Below are 12,406 nucleotides of genomic sequence, written 5' to 3' on the forward strand. Positions count from 1 at the left end.
CCATGTCTGAGTCTGCTTGTAAAGCCCCAGCGTCATGCTGAAGACTTGGCAGAAGCAGGGGAGGGCTTCTGCTCCTGGGAAGCGGCTGCATGGTGCAGTCTTTTTCCTCTTCCTCTGCCCCGGGGCAGAAAAGAGTGGCCTTTTGCTCGCTTGTACTTATGGGAACGAAAGGACTGATGGAATCCGCATCCCCTGACCACTGTCGCGTCCATAACGCTTTTCTGGCAGAATTGGACATAGCACTTACTCTTGATGCCAGGGTGCAAATATCCCTCTGTGCATCACGCATATACAGTAATGCATCCTTCAAATGCTCTATAGTTAACAATATATTGTCCCTATCCAGGGTATCAATATTTTCAGTCAGGGAATCCGACCACGCGACTCCAGCACTGCACATCCAGGCTGAAGCGATTGCTGGTCGCAGTATAACACCAGTATGTGTGTATATACTTATTAGGATATTTTCCAGCCTTCTATCAGCTGGTTCTTTGAGGGTGGCCGTATCAGGAGACGGTAACGCTACTTGTTTAGATAAACGTGTGAGCACCTTATCTACCCTAGGGGGTGTTTCCCAACGCGTCCTAACCTCTGACGGGAAAGGATATAGTGCCAATAATTTATTAGAAATTAGCAGTTTTTTGTCAGGGGAAACCCACGCTTTATCACACACACCTCATTTAATTCATCTGACTCAGGAAAAACTATTGGTAGTTTTTTCACACCCCACATAATACCCTTCTTTGTGGTACTTGTAGTGTCAGAAATGTTAAATGCCTCCTTCATTGCCGTGATCATGTAACGTGTGGCCCTACAGGACATTACGTTTGACTCCTCACCGTCGACACTAGACTCAGTATCTGTGTCTGGGTCTGTGTCGACCCACTGAGGTAACAGGCGTTTTAGGGCCCCTGACGGTGTCAGACGCCTGGACAGGCACTAATTGATTTGCCGGCTGTCTCATGTCATCAACCGTTCTTTGCAAAGTGCTGACATTATCACGTAATTCTTTAAATACGATCATCCAGTCAGGTGTCGACTCCCTAGGGGGTGACATCACTAACCCAGGCAATTGCTCCGCCTCCACATCATTTTCCTCCTCATACATGTCGACACACACGTACCGACACAGCACACACACCGGGAATGCTCTGATAGAGGACAGGACCCCACTAGCCCTTTGGAGAGACAGAGGGAGAGTCTGCCAGCACACACCAAGCGCTAGATATAGATATACATACACACACAGGGATAACCTTATATAAGTGTTATTCCCTTATAGCTGCTGTTTATATTATTATTAGCTGCCAATAGTGCCCCCCCTTCTCTTTTTTACCCTGATTCTGTAGCAGGTCTGCAGGGGAGAGTCAGGGAGCCGTCCTTCCAGCGGAGCTGTGAGGGAAAATGGCGCTTGTGTGCTGAGGAGATAAGGACGTCGTGAAGGGGCGGAGCCTATCTCCCGCTCTTTTCTGTAAAAATGGCAGGGGTTAATATACATCCATATAGCCCAGGAGCTATATGTGATGTATTGTTTTGCCAACCTAAGGTATTCTCTGTTTATATTGCGTCTCAGGGCGCCCCCCCCCCCAGCGCCCTGCACCCTCAGTGACCGGAGTGTGAAGTGTGCTGAGAGCAATGGCGCACAGCTGCGGTGCTGTGCGCTACCTTAGTCTGAAGACAGTACCGTCTTCTGCCGCCGATTTCACCGGACCTCTTCGCTCTTCTGGCTCTGTAAGGGGGCCGGCGGCGCGGCTCCGGGACCCATCCAGGCTGAACCTGTGATCGTCCCTCTGGAGCTAATGTCCAGTAGCCTAAGAAGCCCAATCCACTCTGCACGCAGGTGAGTTCGCTTCTTCTCCCCTTAGTCCCACGATGCAGTGAGCCTGTTGCCAGCAGGTCTCACTGAAAATAAAAAAACCTAAAATAAACTTTTATTCTAAGCAGCTCAGGAGAGCCACCTAGCCTGCACCCTTCTCGTTCGGGCACAAAAATCTAACTGAGGCTTGGAGGAGGGTCATAGGGGGAGGAGCCAGTGCACACCACCTGATCCTAAAGCTTTTATTCTTGTGCCCTGTCTCCTGCGGAGCCGCTATTCCCCATGGTCCTTACGGAGTCCCAGCATCCACTAGGACGTCAGAGAAACCAACAAAATACTTTCTCTCAGTGAACTTAGGAGAGCTCATTGAAAAGCACCCAGCTCGTCTGGGCACAGTATCAAACTGAGGTCTGGAGGAGGGGCATAGAGGGAGGAGCCAGTGTACACCAGAACCTAAATTCTTTCTTAAAGTGCCCATGTCTCCTGCGGAGCCCGTCTATCCCCATGGTCCTTACGGAGTCCCCAGTATCCACTAGGACATTAGAGAAAGTTTCATACCATCAAGGGTATGAAGCATTTTTAATCAATGATCACACCAATTCTAGACCCATCAGTGGCCATCCTTACACAGGCATTGAATTAAAGTTACTGTACACACCTTGTGGTTCAATTTTTTGCATGTCATAAAGTTGGGGATGGCCATTGACCATTCTAAACCATTGATTTACTATGGCTAATGTCATGATCAATTGTTGATCTGTTCCCTAAAAACAAATTACATGTAGTATCAAGGATTATTCTATGAAAATATAATTTGTAAAACTCCAGCTAATGAACAGTCTGGGGACATTTGAGTTTTTAGTGGAGATGCATGTGTAGTCTAACCAGCTACATTTCTTAAAGGCATTTGATCAGTCCTTCCACACAAAACCTGCCCAGTACTGTTTTATTGGTAATTCCAGATTTTAGGATTCAAACAGAATGACAATTAAATGCCCCCGCTGATCTGGTAGGGAAGGACCAGGAGTTGACATGCAAAAGACCTTCAGGTACCCATGTATAAAAAGAATTCTGGTTTTGAAATTTCAACACCAAGGGTGAGTTTGTCAATGAGCAGTTATAGCAGAATAGAACCGTCCTTAGCTGGCTCAGGGCATTCACTTAAGCCACACTGGGTTGAATGCCCAAATGTACAAGAGACCTTACCCCACAGGATGCTGCTCATTCAAAATTTAACCCAGGTCTCCCCCCGTAGTCTATAACCTGTGTATTTTTAAAGTAATTATGTACAATTTGTAACAGTAAGCTCTAAAGTTATGAAACCCAAATTTCTAGTTCTGATTTTCTGTGTTCAGACCTATGCCTTGTATGGCTCATGTTGCCCGGCTTTGTGAAATGGTGTATGCAGATAGAAGCAAAGGCTACCTAGTGTCAGCACTGAATTCCTTTTGGCAATTAGTGTTAAAGTAACCCATAAGTTACTGGAGGCAATTTTCAGTTTGACATTATCTGGAGAACCAGCTGGCCAATCAATGAAAACTTATACCATTAATGGCAGAAGCAAATTGTGGCTTTGGGAACAATGTTTTGGGTTTCTGCAATTTAGTGGGCTGCAAAGCTCTGAGGGCCTGGTTATTGTACAGTATTTTGCTGTAAATTTATAATACCAATCAACCATTGATGACAATATACTAAATAGTTATATCATGGTTTGTACTTTAATTGGCAGACACAATGGCCATCTGTGTAGACTAGTTAACATGCCTTTGAGCACATCACACAAGACCATTGGTGCAGGCAACTTTGACTTAAGTCAAGTGTGTACAGGCAGATTTCACTAGCTTTGAGAGTCACCAGACACTTTATATTAAACCTGAGTATGGGGCCTCATGCTTCGACTACTGTATGTAAACAAGCAGATTATGCCATTCTTCAAATAAGCTACCCATGTCAGTTTATATACACACTGAACTTGTCAAGTTAATCTCACCAAAACAGTAATGTTCAAAACCATTTGACTTTAGATGTATAATGCAATAGATTGTGTAAAACACCAATAAATGTGAATCATTTAAGGTTTTCAAAACTAGAAGCTGTGATGTAACTGGTTAGGTTCTAAAGAGACTATTGCATCAGCTGTATCAAGGTGGTATGCAAGTCACTACTGCAAAGCACTGTCGAGTCATCTCACCTCTTCTGCAGTCCAGAAAGAAGCTTCAGCCTTTTTATACATTTGCCAGATGTCATGATACTTGATTGGGAAGATGACAAAGCGGTTGGGGTTAACACGTAGGAGGGGTTCATCCTGAACACTTTGCTTCTTCTGCTCTTTGGTTTTTACCTGTAGAGAAGACTCATTAATCAGAGTTAACAATCATATAAAAAAAAATAATATACATATTTTATTTTTAAATGGTAAAAGTGCCAGTTTATAATTAGTTTGGCAGTAGGGTCCAAAGGACAGTGCCAAACAGCAGTATACCATCTGAATCAATCAATACTGCTATTTTATTTCTTCCATTGTTGATTGTACTGCAGTGGTTGCTAATGCTTGCTGTGCAATGGCTGATTACTTCCATTCAGCAGTGAACATATTTTGTCCTAAAAGTTACCTGTGGCAGCACTTTAGGTCATATTTATGCACTATACAAAGCAGAGGAACAAATATTTGCATCATTGGCATGTCAGTGCTGGGCACATGACAGCAATTCAATTGTTGCACCATTTAGGCAAGACTGCTGCTGGTATTTCTGCAGCCAGCAGCCCTGTATCAGTTAGTTTCCCCAGTATCTATTAGATATACCACAGGATTGCCATATTTAACAGATACCAGTTCAATCAATTTGCACATGCAGTCAGGGAAAGGCTGTGCATGTATCACTTTCCAGTGATTTAACACTATCAATGTTTCTCTATCGTCCTAAGTGGATGCTGGGGTTCCTGAAAGGACCATGGGGAATAGCGGCTCCGCAGGAGACAGGGCACAAAAAAGTAAAGCTTTACTAGGTCAGGTGGTGTGCACTGGCTCCTCCCCCCATGACCCTCCTCCAGACTCCAGTTAGATTTTGTGCCCGAACGAGAAGGGTGCAATCTAGGTGGCTCTCCTAAAGAGCTGCTTAGAGAAAGTTTAGTTTAGGTTTTTTTCTTTACAGTGAGTCCTGCTGGCAACAGGATCACTGCAACGTGGGACTTAGGGGGAAAGTAGTAAACTCACCTGCATGCAGAGTGGATTTGCTGCTTGGCTACTGGACACCATTAGCTCCAGAGGGATCGAACACAGGCCCAGCCGTGGAGTCCGGTCCCGGAGCCGCGCCGCCGACCCCCTTGCAGATGCTGAAGCGTGAAGAGGTCCGGAAACCGGCGGCTGAAGACTCCTCAGTCTTCATAAGGTAGCGCACAGCACTGCAGCTGTGCGCCATTTTCCTCTCAGCACACTTCACTGGGCAGTCACTGAGGGTGCAGAGCGCTGGGGGGGGGCGCTCTGAGAGGCAAATATAAACCTTATACAAGGCTAAAAATACCTCACATATAGCCCATAGGGGCTATATGGAGATATTTAACCCCTGCCTGACTGGAAAAATAGCGGGAGAAGAACCCGCCGAAAAAGGGGCGGGGCCTATCTCCTCAGCACACGGCGCCATTTTCTGTCACAGCTCCGCTGGTCAGAACGGCTCCCAGGTCTCTCCCCTGCACTGCACTACAGAAACAGGGTAAAACAGAGAGGGGGGGCACATTAATGGCTATATATATATATATATTAAAGCAGCTATAAGGGAGCACTTAATATAAGGATATCCCTTGTATATATAGCGCTTTGTGGTGTGTGCTGGCAGACTCTCCCTCTGTCTCCCCAAAAGGGCTAGTGGGTCCTGTCTTCATTAGAGCATTCCCTGTGAGTTTGCGGTGTGTGTCGGTACGTGGTGTCGACATGTATGAGGACGATATTGGTGTGGAGGCGGAGCAATTGCCAAATATGCAGATGTCACCCCCCAGGGGGTCGACACCAGAATGGATGCCTTTATTTGTGGAATTACGTGATGGTTTATCTTCCCTTAAACAGTCAGTTGAGGACATGAGGCGGCCGGACAATCAATTAATGCCTGTCCAGGCGCCTCAAACACCGTCAGGGGCTGTAAAACGCCCTTTGCCTCAGTCGGTCGACACAGACCCAGACACGGGCACTGATTCCAGTGACGACGGTAGAAATTCAAACGTATTTTCCAGTAGGGCCACACATTATATGATTTTGGCAATGAAGGAGACGTTACATTTAGCTGATACTACAGATACCGTAAAACAGGGTATTATGTATGGTGTGAAAAAACTACAAACAGTTTTTCCTGAATCAGAAGAATTAAATGACGTGTGTGATGAAGCGTGGGTTGCTCCTGATAAAAAGTTGATAATTTCAAAAAAGTTATTGGCATTATACCCTTTCCCGCCAGAGGTTAGGGCGCGCTGGGAAACACCCCCTAAGGTGGACAAGGCGCTCACACGCTTATCCAAACAAGTGGCGTTACCCTCTCCTGAGACGGCCGCACTTAAGGATCCATCAGATAGAAAGATGGAAGTTATTCAAAAGAATATATACACACATGCAGGTGTTATACTACGACCAGCTATAGCAACTGCCTGGATGTGCAGTGCTGGAGTAGTTTGGTCAGAATCCCTGAGTGAAAATATTGATACCCTAGATAGGGACAATGTTTTACTGTCGTTAGAACAAATAAAGGATGCATTTATCTATATGCGTGATGCACAGAGGGATATTTGCACACTGGCATCTCGGGTGAGTGCTATGTCCATTTCAGCCAGAAGAGCCTTATGGACACGACAGTGGACAGGCGATGCGGATTCAAAACGTCACATGGAGGTTTTGCCGTATAAAGGGGAGGAGTTATTTGGAGTTGGTCTATCAGACTTGGTGGCCACGGCTACTGCCGGGAAATCCACTTTTTTACCTCAAGTCACTCCCCAACAGAGAAAGGCACCGACCTTTCAACCGCAGCCTTTTCGCTCCTACAAAAATAAGAGAGCAAAGGGCTTGTCGTACCTGCCACGAGGCAGAGGAAGAGGGAAGAGACACCAACAGGCAGCTCCTTCCCAGGAACAGAAGCCCTCCCCGGCTCCTGCAAAAACCTCAGCATGACGCTGGGGCCTCTCAAGCGGACTCGGGGACAGTGGGGGGCCGTCTCAAAAATTACAGCGCGCAGTGGGCTCACTCGCAGGTAGACCCCTGGATCCTGCAGATAATATCTCAGGGGTACAGGTTGGAATTAGAGACGGATCCTCCTCATCGTTTCCTGAAGTCTGCCTTACCAACCGTCTCTTCCGAAAGGGAGAGGGTGTTGGAAGCCATTCACAAGCTGTACGCTCAGCAGGTGATAGTCAAAGTACCCCTATTACAACAAGGAAAGGGGTATTATTCCACTCTATTTGTGGTACCGAAGCCGGATGGCTCGGTAAGGCCTATTCTAAATCTGAAGTCCTTGAACCTCTACATAAAAAAGTTCAAGTTCAAGATGGAGTCACTCAGAGCAGTGATAGCGAACCTGGAAGAAGGGGACTTTATGGTATCCTTGGACATCAAGGATGCGTATCTACACGTTCCGATTTACCCCGCACACCAGGGGTACCTCAGGTTCATTGTTCAAAACTGTCACTATCAGTTTCAGACGCTGCCGTTCGGATTGTCCACGGCGCCTCGGGTCTTTACCAAGGTAATGGCCGAGATGATGATTCTTCTTCGAAGAAAAGGCGTATTAGTTATCCCATACTTGGACGATCTCCTAATAAGGGCAAGGTCCAGAGAACAGCTGGAGACAGCTTTAGCACTATCTCAAGAGGTGCTAAGACAACACGGGTGGATTCTGAATATTCCAAAATCCCATTTAATCCCGACAACTCGTCTGCTGTTCCTAGGAATGATTCTGGACACGGTTCAGAAAAAGGTTTTCCTTCCAGAGGAAAAAGCCAAGGAGTTATCCGATCTGGTCAGGAACCTCCTAAAACCAGGAAAAGTGTCAGTACATCAATGCACAAGAGTCCTGGGAAAAATGGTGGCTTCTTACGAAGCAATTCCATTCGGCAGATTCCATGCAAGAATATTCCAAAGGGATCTGTTGGACAAATGGTCAGGGTCGCATCTGCAGATGCACCTGCGAATAACCATGTCACCAAAGACAAGGGTGTCACTTCTGTGGTGGTTGCAGAAGGCTCACCTATTAGAAGGCCGCAGATTCGGCATTCAGGATTGGATCCTGGTGACCACGGACGCCAGCCTGAGAGGCTGGGGAGCAGTCACACAAGGAAGAAACTTCCAGGGAGTATGGACGAGTCTGGAAAAGTCTCTTCACATAAACATTCTGGAACTAAGAGCAATCTACAATGCTCTAAGCCAGGCGGAACTTCTCCTGCAAGGAAAGCCGGTGTTGATTCAGTCGGACAACATCACGGCGGTCGCCCATGTAAACAGGCAGGGCGGCACAAGAAGCAGGAGTGCAATGGCAGAAGCTGCCAAGATTCTTCGCTGGGCGGAGAATCACGTGATAGCACTGTCAGCAGTGTTCATCCCGGGCGTGGACAACTGGGAAGCAGACTTCCTCAGCAGACACGATCTTCATCCGGGAGAGTGGGGTCTACATCCAAAAGTCTTCAACATGTTAATAGACCGTTGGGAAAGACTAATTGTAGACATGATGGCGTCTCGCCTCAACAAGAAACTGGACAAATATTGCGCCAGGTCAAGAGATCCACAGGCAATAGCTGTGGACGCACTGGTAACTCCTTGGGTGTACCAGTCAGTGTATGTGTTTCCTCCTCTGCCGCTCATACCAAAGGTATTGAAGATCATACGGCAAAGAAGAGTAAGAACAATACTAGTGGTTCCGGATTGGCCGAGAAGGACTTGGTATCCGGAACTTCAAGAGATGCTCACGGACGAACCGTGGCCTCTACCTCTGAGAAGGGACCTGCTACAGCAGGGTCCCTGTCTTTTTCAAGACTTACCGCGGCTGCGTTTGACGGCATGGCGGTTGAACGCCAGATCCTAAAAGGGAAAGGCATTCCAGAAGAAGTCATTCCTACCTTGATTAAGGCACGGAAGGAAGTCACCGTGAAACATTATCACCGCATTTGGCGAAAATATGTAGCGTGGTGCGAGGATCGGAGGGTTCCGACGGAGGAATTCCAACTGGGTCGTTTCCTACATTTCCTGCAATCAGGATTATCTATGGGTCTCAAATTGGGATCCATTAAGGTTCAAATTTCGGCCCTGTCAATATTCTTCCAAAAAGAATTGGCCTCTGTCCCTGAGGTCCAGACTTTTGTCAAGGGAGTACTGCATATACAGCCTCCTGTGGTGCCTCCGGTGGCACCGTGGGATCTAAATGTAGTTTTAGATTTCCTCAAATCCCATTGGTTTGAACCATTGAAAAAGGTGGATTTGAAATATCTCACATTGAAAGTGACTATGTTACTAGCCCTGGCCTCTGCCAGGAGAGTATCTGAATTGGCGGCTTTATCTTATAAAAGTCCTTATCTAATCTTCCATTCGGATAGGGCAGAACTGCGGACTCGTCCGCATTTTCTCCCTAAAGTGGTATCAGCATTTCATCTGAACCAACCTATTGTGGTGCCTGCGGCCACTAGCGACTTGGAGGACTCCAAGTTGTTGGACGTTGTCAGAGCCTTAAAAATATACATTGCAAGGACGGCTGGAGTCAGAAAATCTGACTCGCTGTTTATATTGTATGCACCCAACAAGTTGGGCGCACCTGCTTCTAAGCAGTCGATTGCTCGTTGGATTTGTAACACAATTCAACTTGCACATTCTGTGGCAGGCCTGCCACAGCCTAAAACTGTAAAAGCCCACTCCACAAGGAAGGTGGGCTCATCTTGGGCGGCTGCCCGAGGGGTCTCGGCATTACAACTCTGCCGAGCAGCTACGTGGTCGGGGGAGAACACGTTTGTAAAATTTTACAAATTTGATACCCTGGCAAAGGAGGACCTGGAGTTCTCTCATTCGGTGCTGCAGAGTCATCCGCACTCTCCCGCCCGTTTGGGAGCTTTGGTATAATCCCCATGGTCCTTTCAGGAACCCCAGCATCCACTTAGGACGATAGAGAAAATAAGAATTTACTTACCGATAATTCTATTTCTCGGAGTCCGTAGTGGATGCTGGGCGCCCATCCCAAGTGCGGATTATCTGCAATACTTGTACATAGTTATTGTTAACTAATTCGGGTTATTGTTAAGGAGCCATCTTTAAGAGGCCCTTTCTGTTGTCATACTGTTAACTGGGTTTAGATCACAAGTTGTACGGTGTGATTGGTGTGGCTGGTATGAGTCTTACCCGGGATTCAAAATGCCTCCCTTATTGTGTATGCTCGTCCGGGCACAGTACCTAACTGGAGTCTGGAGGAGGGTCATGGGGGGAGGAGCCAGTGCACACCACCTGACCTAGTAAAGCTTTACTTTTTTGTGCCCTGTCTCCTGCGGAGCCGCTATTCCCCATGGTCCTTTCAGGAACCCCAGCATCCACTACGGACTCCGAGAAATAGAATTATCGGTAAGTAAATTCTTATTTTCTTTCTTATGATTGCAGTTTTCACCATCTAGTAGTAGCCACGTTCAAATGGTGCTGAATCAATTGTCATAGGGGGTCATTCCGAGTTGTTCACTCTGTAAAAATCTTCGCATTGCAGCGATTTTCCACTTAATGCGCAATGTCCGCACTGCGACTGCGCCAAGTAAATTTGCTATGCACTTAGGAATTTTACTCACGGCATTTTCATCGTTCTGGCGATCGTAATGTGATTGACAGGAAATGGGTGTTACTGGGCGGAAACAGGCCGTTTTATGGGCATGTGGGAAAAACGCTACCGTTTCCGGAAAAAACGCAGGAGTGGCCGGAGAAACGGGGGAATGTCTGGGCGAACGCTGAGTGTTTGTGACGTCAAACCAGGAACGACAAGCAGTGAAATGATCGCAGATGCCGAGTAAGTCTGGAGCTACTCAGAAACTGCTACGAGGTGTGTAATAGCAATATTGCGAATACATCGTTCGCAATTTTAAGATGCTAAGATCCACTCCCAGTAGGCGGCGGCTTAGCATGAGCAAATCTGCTAAAATCCGCTTGCGAGCGAACAACTCGGAATGACCCCCATAGTGTGAATTCAGCAGAGTTCAGCTATTAAACAAGCCACAGGCCATTTGCACAAACCATCAGAATATTTTCATCAAACCCTTTTGAGGTGGAAAGTTATCACAAAGAAAGTCTCAATGGCAAAGTCTCAATAGCCCTTGATTGGCATAATCACCTTCATATGGCATAATGGCAAATACACCCCTAACCATATAAATGAGCTTTGACTTATAACTCTCCCAAGAACATCCTCACTGCCCAATACCACTCCCTGCAGGACACAACACCTTGCCGGTACAAGCACAGTAGCAGTGCCCACCGACTCTGGGTATGTGCCATCCTTGGCCCCAGTGATGGTGCAAACTGCCAATGAGGCCTCCTAACGTAGGTGAGGCCGGGACCCCCACCCCGTACAATGGCAGCACATTTGGCGCCAGGATATGGACACCTATTTAAATATAACTACCAACTGTGCAGCAAGGACAGGGCATGCTGCGACTACTAGTACCCCGCCGCCTTCACAGCAATGGAGGGTGAGGGTGGAACTCACCGAACTGGGCTCCGGCTCTTGAAAGATCTTGCGGGCGGTCTTGCTGGCCAGGATGCGGGTGTTGCTCAGGGAGGGCGGCTGCACGCACAGGAGGAGACAGATTAGAGACTGTAATTACAACGGCAGCGGCCGGCGACAGGCGGAGCCGGTACTCACCGTGTTCTCTTTGTCCACCAGCGTCAGGGACTTCATGGGGGAGATGTTCTCGGTCACTGCTCCGAAGGGCTTGCGGGAGGCTAGCATGGCGGCGCCGGAGATAATGCTGAGCGGTGGTGTATGGGCTGGGCAGTGATGGAGCCGAGCGCCTGTATAGTAGTGTACCGTGCAAGGGAAGACGCGGCACAGCAGCCGGTCTCCGCTATTTATACTCTATTCGCATTTGGCGCCAGGGGCAGATCAGCCAATCAGGAGGCGGCCTGTAGCGGGATCCGAGGCCGGGGATTTAGGAGCAGCCAATCACAGGCGAGGACGGAGCAACAGCTGTTACCTAACGCGAGCCAGAAAAGTGCGCGCTTTCCCTCACACACAATAGCCCAGGCGTCACATACATGTAGTCATGTACACACCGTACATGCCAGACGCATGCTATACACCGTGTGTGGCGGATACGGGCGAGTCTCACATCCGGCCATTTCCCCGGGGTGTTTGTTAGGAATCACCCTCCCCCTTTTTACACCTATACATAAGCAGTCCTGCACTCTCCTCGTTGTGTTATCAGAGTTATATACGTGTACACACCGTCACTAGTGTCAGCGGCATCATAGATACGGCGGGATAGTACGTACTACGCCGTCTATAGTAATATTTCGCGCAAACCCCTTGCCCCCAGAGCCCGGCGCGGTTTTGGCGCGCTCCTGTGTCTGTGAGAGAGAGAACCCTGCCAGACTGTCACACG

At 47.7% G+C, this 12,406-nt stretch overlaps 1 protein-coding gene across 1 annotated transcript in view; it reads right to left on the bottom strand.

Annotated features, from left to right (window-relative positions):
• Positions 1 to 12,141, bottom strand: part of RRM2 (ribonucleotide reductase regulatory subunit M2) — a 46,024-nt gene extending 33,883 nt beyond the window's left edge. The window contains exons 1-3 of the mRNA XM_063915424.1: positions 11,668 to 12,141; positions 11,512 to 11,589; positions 4,008 to 4,157 (exon numbers count right to left, since the gene is read on the bottom strand). Coding sequence (XP_063771494.1) covers positions 4,008 to 4,157; positions 11,512 to 11,589; positions 11,668 to 11,754 — 315 coding nt within the window. The 5' untranslated portion in view covers positions 11,755 to 12,141. The remainder of the gene's footprint in view (positions 1 to 4,007; positions 4,158 to 11,511; positions 11,590 to 11,667) is intronic.
• Between the last annotated feature and the right edge of the window lie 265 nt (positions 12,142 to 12,406).

This window comes from Pseudophryne corroboree, chromosome 4 (genome assembly GCF_028390025.1).
Source record: "Pseudophryne corroboree isolate aPseCor3 chromosome 4, aPseCor3.hap2, whole genome shotgun sequence".
Taxonomy (NCBI): Eukaryota; Metazoa; Chordata; class Amphibia; order Anura; family Myobatrachidae; genus Pseudophryne; species Pseudophryne corroboree.